At 40.6% G+C, this 18295-nt stretch overlaps 2 protein-coding genes across 6 annotated transcripts; both read left to right on the top strand.

Moving 5' to 3' along the window:
* The first annotated feature begins 1704 nt into the window (after positions 1–1704).
* On the top strand, positions 1705–11938 carry Snmp2 (Sensory neuron membrane protein 2). 4 transcript variants are annotated; one of them, XM_017243035.3, is made up of 9 exons: positions 1705–2955; positions 6225–6382; positions 6445–6592; positions 6682–6819; positions 8218–8478; positions 8537–8969; positions 11219–11337; positions 11416–11541; positions 11598–11938. In XM_017243035.3, the coding sequence occupies exons 1-9, from the start codon at positions 2845–2847 to the stop codon at positions 11772–11774; spliced, it is 1671 nt and encodes a 556-aa protein (XP_017098524.1). In that variant the 5' UTR covers positions 1705–2844; the 3' UTR covers positions 11775–11938. The 4 variants fall into 4 exon arrangements, with proteins under 4 accessions (XP_017098524.1, XP_070136398.1, XP_070136399.1 ...); XM_070280297.1 differs by lacking the exons at positions 1705–2955; positions 6225–6382; positions 6445–6592 and having other exon boundaries at positions 6735–6814; XM_070280298.1 differs by lacking the exons at positions 1705–2955; positions 6225–6382; positions 6445–6592; positions 6682–6819 and adding an exon at positions 7518–7651.
* A 1300-nt stretch (positions 11939–13238) lies between these two features.
* On the top strand, positions 13239–17640 carry LOC108126427 (uncharacterized). 2 transcript variants are annotated; one of them, XM_017243028.3, is made up of 2 exons: positions 13239–14827; positions 14893–15012. In XM_017243028.3, the coding sequence occupies exons 1-2, from the start codon at positions 13495–13497 to the stop codon at positions 14925–14927; spliced, it is 1368 nt and encodes a 455-aa protein (XP_017098517.2). In that variant the 5' UTR covers positions 13239–13494; the 3' UTR covers positions 14928–15012. The 2 variants fall into 2 exon arrangements, with proteins under 2 accessions (XP_017098517.2, XP_017098516.2); XM_017243027.3 differs by having other exon boundaries at positions 13239–17640.
* Positions 17641–18295: the final 655 nt, after the last annotated feature.

Below are 18295 nucleotides of genomic sequence, written 5' to 3'. Positions count from 1 at the left end.
GCGGGCTACAGGGGCTCTCGAAAAAGTAGGCTAAATGTGGATCGCACTACAAAATAATTAAGAGAAATGTTGCAAAGAAATTGAAATGAGTGTCGAGTGTCGAGTCAAGGAATTGGCAAAAGAATCGCTTTACTATTTCTTTCATTAAAAGTCCATCAAAATATTTTGCTGTAAACTACAGCTACCTATTTACACGAAATTTTTGCGTTCATTTCATATTCAAAGCTTTGAATTTTTGCACAATATTTAAGCCAACAACAATCCGACTGAAAGTAATTTATTCGAAGAACAACACCAATAACAACAACAACATAGATGAATTGAATGGCCAACAATCGTGTCAAGTTCAACAAAAGCTTCACCCGCAGCCGATTCAATCGCTATTGTTTTTGGCTTTTGCCTTTTGCCGTCTTACAAGTTTTTACATATAAATTTCACGGCACGCACCGAAAACCTGTTAATGCGTTTGGCCAAAAAGCCACGAAAACTGTTGATGCCACAGGGAGCGACTTGCACCCACGCGATCTCCAGCTGAGAGGCGTCGAAGAGAGGCCACCTAAAGGGGCTCAGACTCTCGAAGAGACTGGTCAAGAGAAATTCAAAGCTTGGAAGAGCTTTGGGCCAAGTTAAGGGCCTAGGGTTTACGGGTTAGGAGGGTAATGAGTTCACAAGGAAGTTCACAAAGTGTTTTTATGGTTTATATTGTATATGGAATATTTCATAATTTTATAAACTATTTTTTTAATATTTTAGTTACCATCAAGGAAAATCATAATCTTAAAGATAAGAAAAAGTTCGTATCTATTACAGAGACATCTATACATTGTAATATACTTACAAAAATATACAATATTTTGGCAGGACTTGGAATCTTTAGTATATTGTATTTTTACATTCATATTATCTTAAAAATGTTTTCAAAAAATTGTTTCATGTTTGTTTCATTACAAAAAAAATACATGTTTGCAAAATAAAACAAAAATAAATAATAGTTAAGTCTACTCTAAGACCTGCTTAAATTTAATATAGTATTTATTAACACATAAATTTTCTTTAAATTGATGTATCTATGAACCACTAATTAAATTAATAAATATTTTTCAATATGCATATATTATAAATTTTAGTTCTCTATATTTCCCTTATTTGATGGATTCCTATTGAAAAATGACTGTCATAATCTTAATAATGACCTTTTATCAATCAAAGGGTGTATTCAATATTGACCTCAATGGCAGTTTATAAGGAAATTCCAGCAATTAGACAAAGTGCATCATTAGTCTTATTCACTCCCTGATAAAATCGGGAAATTTATATTGATACATTTCAGGGCCATCATAGCCCATCCTTTGCCAAAGACCAAACCAGTTAAAGGAAGCCGCGTATTTGGCCAAAACAAATTATGAAAAAAATGGGCAAAAAAGTTGCACTAATTTGCTAATGAGCGGCTCATCCATAATTTAAGTGAAATAAAAATGTATGAAAATATTACAAAAGCCGAGAAAAAAGTCGAGCAACTAACCTGGCTGAAAATGTGTGACAGCCAAGTTAACAGCAGCAAAAAAAAATGGCAAAAAAAGCCCTCGGCAAGCTCTCGCGATGAGGCTGCGACTGCGCTCTTTGGCACTTAATGCTCTCGCCGATCGTGGCTTAGGGCTTTTGGCCAAAAACATACCGAAACTACTAACCGAGACCCACTGAAAGCCATAAGTCAAAGCATTGTCATCGCAACGGCTGCGACTTGGCCTGAACTCTGTCAGTCAGTCAGTCGAGCGGTGCGTTGCTCATTGAAAAGATCTCCCAACTCCTCCTCCGGTTGGTGCTACAAAAAAATACCCTACGAGAAAATCTCAATAAAACACCGCACTTACGCCAACGATTCAATTAAACTGGAAATTCGTGTGTTTGTTATTTTTCCGCTGATTCACTTCACTTTGCGCCGGAAGTTTTCCACCATTTTGCCACAAGCCTCCCTCCGCTGGCCGTCGCGTGTGCGGCTATTAGTTTGAATGTGCACCTGATTTTATCGGCCAACCGAGCCCACCCACTAGAATCCGGCTAAGTTGGCTTACGTTAACCGCGCGAATCAAATAAATTTGAGCCACAATTAACCAGTGCTGTCATTTGTCCGCCGATGCCTCAATGGAGAAGAACTGGCATTTGACATTTTTGGCATTTATTTGTGGCAGTAGTGCGCGTGTGAACTTCAATTTGTGTCTCGACCCAATTAAACAAAACTAAACAAATAAAATTAACAGAAATATTTTAATTATATCAGCTGATGGCAGTCGCAGAAAAAAGCTTTCACTGCACAACCGCCAAACCCGTTTTCATATTTTAAACTTCGGCACAAAACCCACAGCCATACAGCCATAGCCCCTGCTGGTCGGGGTCAGGATTGTTGCTGCTTTTACTATAAGGGACATAATAAGATATATAGTAAAGCGACACAGAGCCGCATCGCATTCGGTAACTTGTTTATTTCAAAATTATATATAACAAACGAAGAAAACGAGGAAAAAAGCCCCAAAACGGGTATCTTATAAATAGTGCGCTTTGTTTCGGCATCCAACAACACCAGAAACAACATTATCGACAAGAGCAACACCTCAACCACCTCACCTCACCTGCCCGAAAATAACAATAAAATCAACCAGAAGAGCGGCTCTCAATCTGTTTTGGCGTAGGTCAGGCCGGAGCTTTGGCTTTGGATAAAAAATTCCACTTTTATATACATACCTACCAGTTGCCGGCTTTTTGAGGCACCACCGGAGGCCGAGAATCCCATCGATGGGTAGCATCTTCCTCTCGTAGATTGGACCACTCGGAGGAAAATTTGAAAATATGCTTCACTGGTCGCTGATCGTCAGCGCCCTGGGCGTCTGTGTGGCCGCCTTGGGTGGCTACGCGGGTTGGATTCTCTTTCCCAACATGGTACACAAAAAGGTCGAACAGGTGAGCAAGAATCCCCAGCAAAAAATATTCGAGGAATTCAAAAAGTAAATAAAGTTACACGAATGCGGCCTTGCGGTTGCTGGCCAGGTAACTTTCAACTTTAAATTAAGGTCAGAATCGGGAGACGTCTTAGAGGAAGCTTAAAAAATAAACAGTTGGAATATAATATTAAGCTATGAAACTAAGCTTCAAAGACCTTCTTGAAGATGTGTTCTGAATAGTTAAACCATTAAAAAATATTTGTCATTCCTATTAGTAAGTTGGAGTTATAGAACATAAGAAAATCTTCTGTTGCTATCCTAATATGCCTATGATTATTACTCATTAACGCCTTAATATTACCCCAAAAATATTTATATTTATCCAAAAAGTGACTTCTATTCATTTATTCTGTCAATCTTAAGCAACTTCCCTCTAAGCTCTAACAAGACTCACCTTTCATTAGAAACCTGACAAAGTTTCTATGGTAAATATTTGTATTTCAAAGTTCGCAAAGATATTTTCGCTAAAAATGGGAAAAATCATTCCATTGTTGACTTGGAAGAATCACATAGAAAGTCTCCCATATACTTGACAGCTAGAATCGCGATGATTCAACAAAAGTTCATAGTTCAAAAATGGTAGTGAGTAATATGTAATTAATGATCCAGGTAGCTTTGTGACTTAATATACGGTTGGAATGCAAAACAGGTTAGATCAATTAAAACATTTACATACTCAAGTGATTCGAGTGAACCCTGAGCAGTTCTCTTGATAGGCATTTTCTCAATTACATGATGCCCCGCCCTGTCATATACTGCCAGAGCATCTGATTAGGTGTTATTTTTAGTTGTTCGGGGATAAAAAATATTACTATTCTGATGTATTGTACGTTTGATAAGGGGAATGGCACGTCAAACCCCCATTTGCACCTTATCCGTAATGACATCGCCAAACAACACAGCAGCTGCCAGTCCCCAAACCCCTGGGCCTTCTGTGTTCGGTAACAAGTCTGATTGTTGGTCAAACAAATGCAATATATATAATAAACTATATAATTACATGGAAACTGTCCCCACAGTCCCACAGGCTCGGCACACACATCGATCCCTTGGGTCACGCTCTCCACCGAAACGAATGTCAAATGCAATTGAAATGCAACGAGTGCCGGCAATTAATTTTGTAGTCTAATGCATTTCATAACCATTTTGCCATTAGGCCAACCATTAGAGCCAAAAAAATGAGTGACCTTTGCATGTTCTTGTCCTTCAAAGCTATTTATTTGTGAGTAACTTTAAGTGCGTGTCATTGGGGTTTTTTTAAAGCTTAAAAATGTGACTCGGCTTGTGAATGAAGAACTGCACTATTAAATGGTACTTAAAGCTTTTTTGAATAAAACACAAAGTTAAATAGTCTTGAGGAAATAAATATTAAACAAAGCCTATAAACAAAATGGTAGGAGTAGGAATTAGATATACCTTTTTTTAGAAAATTTTTACCTTTAACCATCTTCATCCCTTGAGGTAGTTTGGTATTTACTTTTCTATAGTCTGGTCCCTAGACCCTTTAGATTTATGGAAATATTATTTTAACATTTCCCTTTCTAGCTAATGTTTGAAAAACGCTCCCATCGCTAGGCTCACGCTTGCCGAATCAGGCGTGACATCTTCGGGGCTCATTGCCAAGGCAACTGACTTGAGTACTTGAGTTGACTTTGAGCTCGAGTTTTGCTTTTTATTGTAATTAGAATGCAAACAGAAACTTTAATCTTTTAGTCGCTGTTTCTGTTTTTGTTTCGGTTTGTGCTTGCTCTTTACTTTTAATTGTTGTAGCCAAGTAAGTTAATTGCCCCTTTTTGTGGCTTTGGCTTTGGTTTTAGGCCCTGGAAGTTGGCTTGCCACCCATAAGTCAGTTTTATGGGCCACAGTTAGCAATGAACTTCCGTGTGTAAACACCAAGATCTGAGATGCGATCTAGAATGGGCAAAATACCTTCGAAATTTTGACGAGACCTTCGCCTTGATGGCCTTTATGTCCCTTGCACATTAACCATTTCTATTTGGAATTCAAATGCAGAGAAGCAAACAGACGAGTCATGAATCGAAATTGAAATTCAAAGCAATTCAAGTCGATTCGATGGCTTCGATGGTCAACAAATGTTGTTGTGCAATTGTGGCCAACAGGCAATGCCAAGCCATCGCCAGCCACTCTCTAAATCTCGCCATTTTAGCCCACTTTCGATGGCCTGGCCAACATTCTGACCCATATTTATCAACTTGCTCGGCGAAATATTACGCATACGCCCCTTTGACCCGGCGCATTCTTGGCCCGAATCGAATACTGCGCTAAATTGAAATTGTAAACACGTTCCGATTGGTCTTGTCGTTTTGCCAAAAACCGCTCTATTTCGCAATAATTATTTTGTATTTGTATTTAGTGTTTTTGTATTTTTTTTTTGTGAATGAATTTCGGGCCATTGTCACTCGATGACGCGTCCCGAGCCTCTCTTGGGCTCTTGAGGTTAATCAAACGTTTTGTATGCTCTTCGATATGCTGAGCTGGAGCTGGGCCCTGCTCTGGTCTCTTCTCGTCTGGTCTGGGCCATGTGTGCATTGACCTTGAAATCTGTTTTAGCCATAAAAATATCTGCTTGTATTTTTTGACAATTCTTCAATTGTATCAAGTGCGAGGGGCAGACCATAAAATTGTATTGCTGGTCATGTTGAACTTGTTTTTCACTCTTATTTATGTTTTTTTTCTGCGGTTTTCAGGCTTTTTTATGTTTTGCCAATTTTTTTTTCATTTTTCACCTGGCCACTGGGTTGTAAAAATTGAAACGGAAGGTTAACAGCATGGGAAATATATTTGAGACGCGAATCACAGTCCCTAATTAATTTGGCAGTCTTGATCAAAGCAAATATTTTCGGTTTTGGTCATTGATCTCATTGGTCTGTTGTTAATTATTAATTATCAACAACAATTCTTGATAAAAAGAAACAGGTTCACAGTTCAGCTGTGATTTTGAGTGGAATTTGATGATTTTGATTCGATTTTTATCACATCACTACTGGGTTATTTAATGTCATAAATAAAAGACAAAGACTTTGTCAATAAATTTTCATTTAACTTGTGATGGGTTGACAAAAACAAAGTAGATGCTAAAAACCAGTTGAACCTAAGACTAAATTATATGTATACAATAGATTTAATATTAGATTTTATTTCGTCTTTATTCTGTCTCATTTCCATATTATATATTTAATGTTTACATCTTTTTCTTATTTTTTTTAGAGCGTCATCATAGCCGATGGCTCTGAGCAGTATAAGCGTTTTGTAAACCTGCCTCAACCTTTGAACTTTAAAGTTTATATATTTAATGTCACAAATCCGGACAGGATACAACAAGGTGCCATACCCATAGTCGAGGAAATAGGACCCTATGTCTACAAGTAAGTGAAGATGAATCATTATAATTATTATATATTTATTTATAAATCTATTTTAATCTTAGGCAGTACCGTCAGAAGAAGGTAAAGCATTTCTCGAGGGATGGATCCAAAATCACTTATGTGCAGAATGTTCACTTTGATTTTGATGCCGATGCCTCAGCTCCTTACACCCAAAATGATCGAATAGTGGCTCTCAATATGCACATGAACGTAAGTTAATTTAACCTTACAAAAAAAAAAAGCCTAATTATCTTTTTAACATTGATACAAATATTAAAACTTAATCAATCAACTTACAGGCATTTTTACAAGTATTCGAAAGAGAAATCACAGACATCTTTCAGGGGTTCGCCAATCGGCTGAACTCCCGATTGAATCGAACTCCTGGCGTCAGAGTCCTGAAACGTCTGATGGAACGTATTCGAGGGAAACGTAAAGTAATTTTATCCACTACTAATTTAATCGAGAGTAGCCTGGTTTGGATTGGTGTTGGATCAAACCTACTGTATATGCCATATAAATACGTATACCTTTGGGCCTTGTCTGTATAAAGATTACTCACTAGTGCATGGCTTGATAGATTTAACTTAATGGTAATGGCTTTTTGTCGGTTCTCCGATGGCACAAACACGATTGATACCATCTCGCAGCTCTGTTTGTCTTTGTTCTGCTTTTGTTTTTGGGCCAGCAATTTCAAGCGATTATTATTGCCTTTATTTCGGTTCAGTTCGGTTCAGCGTTTCGGTTTTCTTTACATTGTTTATTAATTATGATTTTACCCCAGACGTGCGTCATTGGATATTGTAGGGTAATCGTTTCGAGATAGACTTCTGAGGCTTATAAGCAATTAAGCTGATGAATTTTGTTTTATGGCTGATTTATTAAGCCGATTAACGGCTGAGGGGGTTCGAACTCAACTGTTTTGGGTTTGGGTTAGGTCAAGTATGGGTTTAATATTCCTAGCCATTGTTTCATTGAAAAATATATTGTAAATTAAATAAATTTTTAAACAGATTCTCTTACTATTTCGTAAAATAATCATCTTAAACATGTTATTTAAAATGGCAACCATGGCTAATAGAATTAACTTTCAAAGCTTTTTACCCTGCAATTTATTAGACAAGTCTGACAGCAGTAGCTAACGACAGCTTAGGCTTTAAATAAATAATTTATATTATTATTAGGAAGTATAATAAAATATCAAACGAAATTATAGCTCCCTTTAGCTGGGTCCATGGCATCGTAGTAAGCATCATCGATGGTGTCAAAGTAAGTTAAGCGGCTTTTAATGCTGATTCCTCTGACAGCTTTGCAACTGTTTTTCAAAAATTAATTGCAATTCGGCGCCTCTCTCTCAATTTATCGAAAAAATCAAAATCCCATGCTTTGAAACTTCAAACTGCCAAAGTCAAGACCATCCACATCCACATCAGACAACGTAGAACAGCAAAATTTTGATTGGCAGTCACCTTGGCTACTCATCTGTGGCATGTTGAAACTGACTTCTCTCGTCTGTGTAAATATTATGATAAATAGTCGAGTCGACGAGAAATCAATGGAAACGGCAGCTGAAAACCGAATGATTGGAAACATCAATTTTCACACATAACGCAAAACAAAACCAAAAATAATAAAACATTATTAATAATAACAAATTGAAGCTTGTGCTTTGCTACTAATTTATGGCTAACTGCTCCGCCTAGTATTAATGCTTAAAAAAACAACAATTATAAATACTAAAATTATTTTGCCTTGCCCTTTTAAGCTTTGCCAAATGTACATATATATTTTTTCATATTCCTCAACTAATTATATTTGTTTCATGTATTTTTTAGAGCGTCCTGCAAATCTCGGAGAACGATCCTGGATTGGCTTTGCTTTTGGTCCACTTGAATGCCAATCTCAAGGCGGTTTTCAACGATCCTCGCTCCATGTTCGTCCACACTTCTGTGAGGGAGTATCTCTTTGATGGAGTCAGGTTCTGCATCAATCCCCAGGGTATTGCCAAGGCCATTTGCAATCAGATCAAGGAGAGCGGCTCCAAGACCATTCGAGAGCAGAGTGATGGCAGTCTGGCTTTCTCCTTTTTTGGACATGTGAGTTAAAGGATTAAAAAGTAACTATAACAAAACTAACATGGCTTACAATCCCTAGAAAAATGGTTCCGGTCACGATGTCTACGAAGTCCATACTGGGAAAGGCGATGCCATGAGGGTGCTGGAGATCCAGAAACTGGACGACAACCACAACCTCCAGGTGTGGCTAAATGCCAGCACCGAAGGAGAGACCTCTGTCTGCAATCAGATCAACGGAACTGATGCCTCCGCCTATCCGCCATTCCGACAGAGGGGGGACTCCATGTATATATTCAGCGCCGATATCTGCAGATCGGTTCAGCTATTCTACCAGTCGGATATACAGTACCAGGGTATTCCCGGCTATCGCTACTCCATCGGGGAGAACTTCATCAACGACATTGGTCCGGAGCACGACAACGAGTGCTTCTGTGTCGACAAGCTGGCAAATGTGATTAAGCGGAAAAATGGATGTCTATATGCCGGAGCCTTGGATCTGACAACCTGCCTAGGTGAGTGGCGATTCTGTTAATATTGAGATATTAAAACGATAAGGGAAGTCAGATTATTATTATGTTAAAAGAAAATATTAGATATTTACATTCATCAAAAACATTGAAAAATTTCTAATAGATAATCCACCTAGATAGGTAGTTATCTATCATTTCCCAAATTTTTGTTTCAAAAATCCAAATCTTTAATATACTAGTATGATTAAAAGTTAATAAATAGAATATAAATAAGACATATTATTATCAGTCTTAAAAAATTCGTAAGCAAAGTCTTAAACACCTTCGATCAAGTCCCATAAATAAATCCAATTAAAAACGTATCCGCAAACTGTAGTCTTAAATATTTTATATTTTCAGTTTAACGTCAGGCAAGAATTTTGAAAATATTTTTGTTTGGACTTCTGTTATGTTATCTTCCGCTTATCTCGAGTTCCTCGTGTTATTTCACAGTATAAACTAAATTAGAATTTCAAATCGATTAACATAAATTTAGTAGATCAAAGACTTCTGTGTTTGGTTGCCTACCCATTGAGGATAAAAAGTATATTAGTTTTTGAAGAATTGTGTAAATAACATACTTTTTTGAAAAGAGTTTGTTGTTTTCTTTTTGATTAGAGTATTGATAATTTAATTCTGTATTTAGCCAGCCTTCGTCTCCATTTTGATTTCTATAGGAATAATACTGCTTTAATTTAATTAGCATTTTATTTATGTTTATAGTTTAAACTTTAAAGTATCTGTCAGCTTGTGATCTTTTGTGCGCCCATCACTTAACTCAAATATTAACGATCTTTTCATTCTTATTATAGTATAAACTTTATCACTAATTGGAGCAATGCCAGACCGACTATGCCATATGGTGGTCATGACTAAAAATAATACCTGATTGACAAACAATGAACTTTCAATTTTGTAGAATTTTTTGGTGCGATAAAACACGAACAGAAACCGGAAATATTTGGCATAATACCTGACATTTTTTCTGTTTGTATTTTGTTATGCAAATTAGACTCTTTATGGTGGCGTTGGGTTTGTTTTATGGCGATTAACCGACAGTCTCCCTCCTCCTCCAAGAAGGCACCTTTTCAGTTAAGACACTCGCCGCTGTCATCGGGCTTTGGTCGATTACCCCGGCAATTATATGGCAGCCACTTATAAATCAGATGGTAAACGACTGCAAGAGTGCCAGTGCTAGTTCTAGTTTGAGTTTTAATGGGTTTTATATGCAAATCATGTGCTTAAGATGTGCAAACCGAAGGCATCAACACTCGCGGCTAATCAAATTTAAATAAATCGCCTCAAACCATAAACTATATCGCAGAAGATATAAAAATCTGCGAAATCGAAAACATAGATACACGCGCTCTCCATCTGATCTGACAAATTGCAATCGTTTTTTGTGGGGACTTTGATTTAAGATTCAGATTCCGATTTCGAATATGTGTGGGCTGGCTTTGATCTTCTTCGATTGTTTAATTTCTTAATTAACACTCGAGATCTTCCAAATCAAAAAAAAGGTTCGCATTCTGAATTATATTCCCCGGGGCCATTGCGCAGCTGAAATCAAAAGTGTTGTCTTGGCATCAGAATCAATTCAAATAGGGGATATAATGAGACTCAAGTTCTCAAGTGCTGTGAACGCTCTACAAATTGAAGCATTAAACTCTGATTTTTATTATATGATTTTTTTTTTATTTGATTTTTTTGCTAAACTTTTTTGTTTGGGTGTTTGCCGATCGCGCACGTTTCCATCTTGAGATTCTTTTGGCGATGCCTTCTTTTCGTCATATTTTTTCATCGTTTTTTGTTTAATTGTCGAAACGTGAGTTAACAGTTTCAGTAATGAGCATTTGAAATAATTTGTCTGGTTCCTATGATGAGGAAATTCTTACAAATTGGTTCAACCGCACATCAAAGCCATCTCTCAAGTAGTTAAGTAAATAAATAAATGTTTTTCTGCGAAAACGTGACGAGAGGTTAAGACGCTTCCGCAACGCAGCAAGGCTTTATTTTTCATCAAAAAAAATATATACTTATTTTCCAATTAATTTAATTAAATTAAATGTAAGTAGCTGAGGTCGCAGAGTAATCCTGTTTTCCTCATTTTTTGTGGAATTGTTTTAGCATTGTAAACAGAATAATTAAAATGGAATGCAGTGATACGCTCAAGGAGCGGGTTATGCAAATCAGGCAGACTTCTTTATAATGTATCTTTTTGTTAATATGATATTATTGTCATCTCTGTGTAGATGCCCCTGTTATTTTGACATTGCCTCACATGCTGGGCGCCTCGAACGAGTACAGAAAGATGATCCGAGGCCTCAAGCCAGATGCCAAAAAGCACCAGACCTTTGTCGATGTCCAGTCGGTAAGTCAATTAATTAAGATGCTTTTTTCCCATAAACGAAATCTTGAAATTATTGGTAATCCATTGGTATTCCATTAGTTGACGGGTACGCCCTTGCAAGGTGGCAAAAGGGTCCAGTTCAACATGTTCCTCAAGAGCATCAATCGGATATCCATCACCGAGAACCTGACCACAGTTCTGATGCCAGCCATTTGGGTGGAAGAGGTCAGTCTTTGGAAACTAATATCTAAAAAAATGGTATCTATAAAATATTCCCACAGGGCATCCAACTAAACGGTGAAATGGTGGCCTTCTTCAAGAAAAAATTAATTAACACCCTAAAGACCCTGAATATGGTCCACTGGGCGGCCTTGTGCGGAGGTGTGGGCGTGGCAGTCATAAGCTTATTATATTATATCTATCAAAAGGGGCGTGTCGAGGAGCCGCCCGTGAAGTAAGATACTAAAATCGTATTTCTTATTGAGTGTTTTGTGTAAAAATTATTACACTAATTATGGATGTAACACACGCAGTTTTTGTCTACGAATTTGTATATAATTTATTTTTTAAATGTGATTATATTTTATTGTGATTTAGCGTTTACTAAAAAAAAAAAACAAGATAAACTACCACAAACGAATAACATTGTTTTTTCTGAGAAAGTGAATTTCGGGAATGGCTTGTGGATTTAATTAGTAAATTCTACTGAATATTTAAGCCTAATACTCGATTAGTTTCCTTGGAAAAGATTGTTTAAACATTTCATTAGGCTAAGACCGAAGTCTTCTAAATCATACACCAATGCTAACCACAAAAAGCACTTTGCATAGTTATAGCCTTGATCGATCCGTTGGAATGACTCAAGTTCAAGACCAGTTGGCCGGTTGAAGAGGGAACCCGGGTATTAATCAATCAGCAGCCAATTTTTTTCGATTTTCGGCCCAGCAATTTGCACAAACCAGCAATTAAAACGCAGCTCGGATTGCAACAAATTGGCTATCAAAGAAACAGCAAATCGTCTAAAACTACGTTAATTTCCAAAGCTTAAGCAACGGAGGCAAAAAACTAAAAATTAAAACAAAATAAAAGCCGATTGACCAAGTCCGCGATGCAAACAAAAATATTTCACCCAGGAAAGGTAAACAAAGCTGATCCCAAGGTGTTTGCATTACAATACGATTGAGACACTACCACTCAGTCCCCGTCCACGGGGTGGGGCATCATCACTGTGATTGACAGCCGCAAATCACAAAATGCCGATGCACTTAAAAAAAACAAGACTACGAAAGGTTAGATTAGCATAAGTTGTGTCACACATTGTTTTAAAATTAAGGAGGATATGTATTATAACATATACCCTCAAGGTAATCAAAGAAAAATCATTTTAATTGAAAACTTTAAGAAACTGGAACCAATAGAAATAGTAGCTCTTCCAGAAAACTTAAAAATATTCATCAATTAGTTGGGAAGTTCAACTCCATCTTATATTTCTTTGTGTATTTTGATTGAATCTTACGAGGCGATTAAAAACGCGTGAAAAACGCTAGCAATTCGGCCGATCCCCAGCTAGTCTGTCCCATAAATATCACAAATTAATTCCATCAGGCAAATGATCAGCTAATGGCCCGCGACTGCAGAACTTTCTAACTATTTTAACTAATTTTTTATGGGCGAATGGAGCGATGGATTCGCTCTTCGCTTCCATTCTTTTCGGAGGGAGGGACAGAGAACCTTTTCAGATCCCCCAGCCATAGTAATTATGCAATAGAAGACCCCCAGAGACAGGGGCTGAATGGCAACGGCAACCAGTTTGTCTCGCTCGGCAGTCACCCAAACTGAGACTTATAGTCGGCGTCGTCGTCATATTCAAATTGACTTTGGGCTGAAGATGCGACCGCCGGCCAGTTCAGTCGCAAACGAAACGCGCGAACGCACGCAGCTGTAAAAAATACACCTAAAAAATAATAAAATTAAAACCGAATAAACGGAAAACGACAAAAAAAAATTGCTTCACCGACACGCGTTAAAAATCACCCGAAAGATAATCATTTGAATTTTAAATGAGCCCAGGATCTTGCTCCATTTTTTGTGTGTGCTCTGTTCTGTTCTGAGCTCGGGTTACCGAGTTCTTCTATAAAAGAGTGTTTGCTCCGGTCTCGGGTTTCAGACGCAATCAAGATGTTCCAGTGGCTGGTGTGGTGTCTCCTGCTCCCGGTTTTGGCCTCCGCCAAGGTCTTCGATCGCTGCGAGCTGGCCCATCTCCTCCAGCATCGCTTCGGTCTGCCAGCCCCTCAAGTAGCCACCTTGGTGTGCATCGCTCAGCACTCGAGTGACTTCAATACGGCTGCCTTTGGCGGAGGCACGGGCCTGGGCGGAGGATCCCACGGCCTTTTCCAGATCAGCGACGTCTACTGGTGCTCGCCGCCGGGCCAGGGCAAGGGATGTGGAGTGAGTTGTTCGAGGCTGCGGGACGACGACATCGCCGACGATGTCCTGTGTGTGAGGAAGATCTACGCGGAGCATCAGAGGATAAGTGGCGACGGGTTCACGGCTTGGCAGGCCTACGCCGCCTACTGCAAGGACCCAGGATCCTATGTGGCGGGCTGTGGCGTGCAGCAAGTAGGTGCAGGTGCTCTGGCAGTGGCATCATCATACCAAAGACCGCAGCAAGTTCAGGTCCACAGCTACCCCGCCGCGAATCACTACCAGCAAGTGACGCAGATCCAGCCCCAGGGAAAGATCTACAGCCGCTGTGAACTGGCCCAGGAACTGTACTACCAGCACAAGCTGCCCATGCCCCAGATCCCCACCTGGGTGTGCATAGCCCAGCACGAGTCCTCCTTCAACACGGCGGCGGTGGGACGTCTCAACGCGGATGGCAGTGCCGACCACGGCCTGTTCCAGATCAGCGATCTCTTCTGGTGCACCCACGATCAGCAGGGCGGAAAGGGATGCCATGCCACCTGCAACCAGTTCCTGGACTCGAGCATAGCCGACGATGTGCAGTGCATCCGGAGGATTCACCAGGAGCACACTCAGATCTCCGGAGATGGCTTCAACGCCTGGACGGTCTACAAGAGGAACTGCCTGAATCAGCACTACGAGCAGGTGGCAGCCTGCTTTGCCAAGCCTCCGTCTCATCAGCACCAGCATCCGAATGCGATTGGAGGAGGAGCTCCTGTCAAGCCCAAGGTCAGCTATGCCTATCAGTTTGGTCAGGTGCAGGTGCAGCAGCAGAATCAGTACTACCGACCACCAGCTACTCCAACGGTGAGCTACCAGAGGGAAGTCAGTAGCTATCAGGGAAACCCCTTCCTGCGGCCTCGCCTGCCAGTCTCTCCGGCCCCGCCAAGGCAGCATCCGAATGCCATTGGGGGAGGAGGGTTCAAGGGCCAAACGCCAGCCAATCCGTTCTATAGTCATAAGCAGCCACAGTACCAAACCACACACTATCAGACACACGACACCCAGCAACAACCACAACAGTATCACACAACCTATACACGCACGGGTAAAGTTTACAATCGCTGCGAATTAGCCCAAGAGTTGTATTTCTCACACAAGTTTCCCATGCAGGATATAGCCACCTGGGTGTGCATCGCCGAGCATGAGTCCTCGTTCAACACGGCCGCCGTTGGGCGGCTCAATGCCGACGGCAGTGCCGACCACGGCCTCTTCCAGATCAGTGATCTGTTCTGGTGCACACACGGCGGCGGGAATGGGGGCAAGGGCTGTCACATCGATTGCAATCGACTCCTGGACTCGGACATCTCCGACGATGTCAAGTGCATCCGCACCATTCACGAGGAGCATACCAGACTGTCGGGCGATGGCTTCACCGCCTGGACGGTCTACAACGGCCACTGCAGGCAGAAGACCAGGGCCGACATAGCCAGTTGTTTTGAGGGAAAGGATCTCACCCAAGAGAAGGATATCAAGCCAAACAAGCCACAAATAAATGATCTGGTTAGGAAAACTCCTGCAAAGCCAAAGGGAAAGATATACAATCGCTGTGAACTGGCCAAGGAGCTGTATCACAAGCACAGGATGCCCATGAAGGAGATTCCCACCTGGGTATGCATTGCCCAGCACGAATCCTCCTTCAATACGGCGGCTGTGGGGCGTTTGAATGCCGATGGCAGTGCCGATCATGGGTTGTTCCAGATCAGCGATCTCTACTGGTGCTCCCACGATCAGAGTAGCGGGAAGGCTTGCCACATCGAGTGCGATAGCCTGCTGGACTCGGATATATCCGATGATGTGAAGTGCATCCGGACCATTCACGAAGAGCACACCAGACTATCCGGGGATGGCTTCAACGCCTGGACAGTCTACAATGGCCACTGTCGGGGCCAGAGCCTGGCACAACTGAGCGACTGCTTCGATGGAAACGAGATCTCCAAGGCCGAGAAAGTCATCCCCATTGTGGAGAAACCAGAGGAGACGATTGTCAAGAGTCAGAACTACGTGGGAAATCCTTTTCTACAAAACCTCCAGGGCGTTAAAATAAATCAAAATCATGTGCAGCCGCCAAAAGTCACAAATAAAATTACAAATATTATTACTTTCTCTCAAGAGCCGCAGAAACCCACTAACCAATATGCTGCAAATCCGTTTTTGCAGAATTTGCAGCTCCAAAAGGGCTCCTCGAGCAATCAAGCCAAGCCGAAACCTTTACCCACACCCCCAGCTCCTACAACTCCCTCCCAAAAACCCAGCTACGATCACAATCCCTTCCTGAAAGCCCCAGGCTCTATTGCACAATCAGTGATAACGGCGCACCCTGCAGGGGACAGCTTCTCGTATGCCCAGAATCCGTTCCTTAGTCTGCTTAGCAAACCGATTGTTCCAGCTCAAGCACCCATTAAGTCGAGGCCCAAGCCCTCTCAGCCCCCAGCCTCGAGGCCCTATGTCAGCAGCGACAGCTTCCGCAATGAGGTGATTAAATTTACGGCCACCTCCACGACAGCCTCAACACCAACTACAAGGCAGCCCATAAGTACATCGGGTATTACAAAGCAATCTGTAACGACAGCCCCGAAGAGACCCTTCACAGCGGCTACAAGCAAACCAGTCTCAAGCTTGCCGCCTTGGTCGTGGCAAGCATCTGGCAGATCAACAACCACCGCTAGGCCCGCGACAGCTGGAAGTGGTAATCGCTATACGGCCACAACGAAAGCCTCTCCAGCACCTACTCGCTCTTCCTCCACCACTCGTCCAACTACTCGAACTACTTCCTACCCTACAACTCGTCCAAGTACCCGGCCTACAACCACACCAATAAATAGGCCAACAACGACAACTACTAGGCCTACAGCACGCCCTACTATTCAGTATATTCCAACAACTCGCCAAACTTCTACAACTACTAGGCCCACAACCCGTCCTACTATTCAGTATATTCCAACATCCCGCCCTACTATTCAGTATACTCCAACAACTCGCCAAACTTCTACAGTTAAGACGACAATTCGCTCTTCAGGCTTCTATATACCTTCCTCTCAACCAATAAAAGCAGGAAAAACTACCTCCATTTATGTTCAAACAACTCGCCAACCAATAACCCGAACATCGACAACTCGCACACCAACAACTCGCTCCACAACAACTTACCAACCAACAACTCGCAAAACAACTCGCCAGCCAACTACTCACCTACCAACAACTCGCTTTACAACAACACGCCCTTCAACAACTCGCTTTACAACAACACGCCCTTCAACAACTCGTCCACCAACAACTCGTTCTCCTTACAACTATATAGCGGTAAATCAACCAACTCGCCAGCCCATAACAACGAAACCTCCAAGCACACGTTACCCGACAACTCGTCAAAGTAGCACCACACCGAGGCCTTACTTATTGACCTCGACTACGGCAGCTAGTAAAATTTCCACAACTAAGGATCCTTTTGATCATCCCTTCTTCCAGAAATTCAAAGCTAAATTTGAAAAAACCACTACAAATCTATTACAAAGTGGAAAAACCACTACCACGATACCGAAACACAAAAATGAAAACACCAGCAGCCCGTATTATGCTAAATACCAGGAGAACAAAGCAAAGAAAGCGGCCAAAACGGTGCTATCTTATGAAATTGGCCAAAACCGAACCACCACCAGCCGGCCAACAAGTGCCTTCGATGTTTACCGAAATTGGAACAAGAAGAATTAAGGGTTTCCATTAGCGGATGACACTTTTGAGACTTGTAAATAAGCGTTATTGATCGATGTAATTCGGTTAGTTAGCATAATGACAGAATACTCATGCATTATTAATCTTAAGCCATATAAAACTAGGATTTAGATAATAAAATAAAAATAAACCATGCAAATGCAAAATGTACGAAAATTAATTCAATTTCAGAGTCACACACAACAACTGGTTGCTCGTTTCTTGGCCAAGCTGACAACACGCCAAACGTCGCCAAGTACGATGCGATGCGATCGTGGCATTAAGTAGGGTCTTTGATTAATTTTTCGTTAACCCGTTTTCGGTCTTTTCGAGTCTTGTTAACATAAATGCTGAGCACCGCGACAGAGACAAAGCGATAAGGCGGGCCAAAGAACTGCAGAAAATAACGAGTTTTTCACTTCGAACTGGGTTCCCCAAAAATGTTCTTTTATTTCAGCAAGTTATCAATTTGAATTTTTATTATTAACGTCTGCGGGTCCAAAACTATGACGTCAGGAAAAGAATACTACAAATTTTAACAATTTTATGGCACATATTATGGGTTTGTTTCCAAATAATTATCATAAAGGGTCTTCCCAAATTGTGTCTTTTATTATTATTAAAACTTAAAAACTGAGTGTTTTCTACAATTTAACCTAAAATGAGGAATTTGTGGATTTCTAAAAACAAAAAACAAAGTATACATCGAATTTTGTTATGAAAAATAAAAAAATATTTAAAACCAGTCTCAAAACTTTAATTTTCTAAATGATTTTGGTATCTCTTGTTTAACTTGTAACGACAC

The sequence above is a fragment of the Drosophila bipectinata genome, chromosome 3L (assembly GCF_030179905.1).
Source record: "Drosophila bipectinata strain 14024-0381.07 chromosome 3L, DbipHiC1v2, whole genome shotgun sequence".
NCBI classification, from domain to species: domain Eukaryota; kingdom Metazoa; phylum Arthropoda; class Insecta; order Diptera; family Drosophilidae; genus Drosophila; species Drosophila bipectinata.
This window is presented reverse-complemented; position numbering and strand designations above follow the sequence as displayed.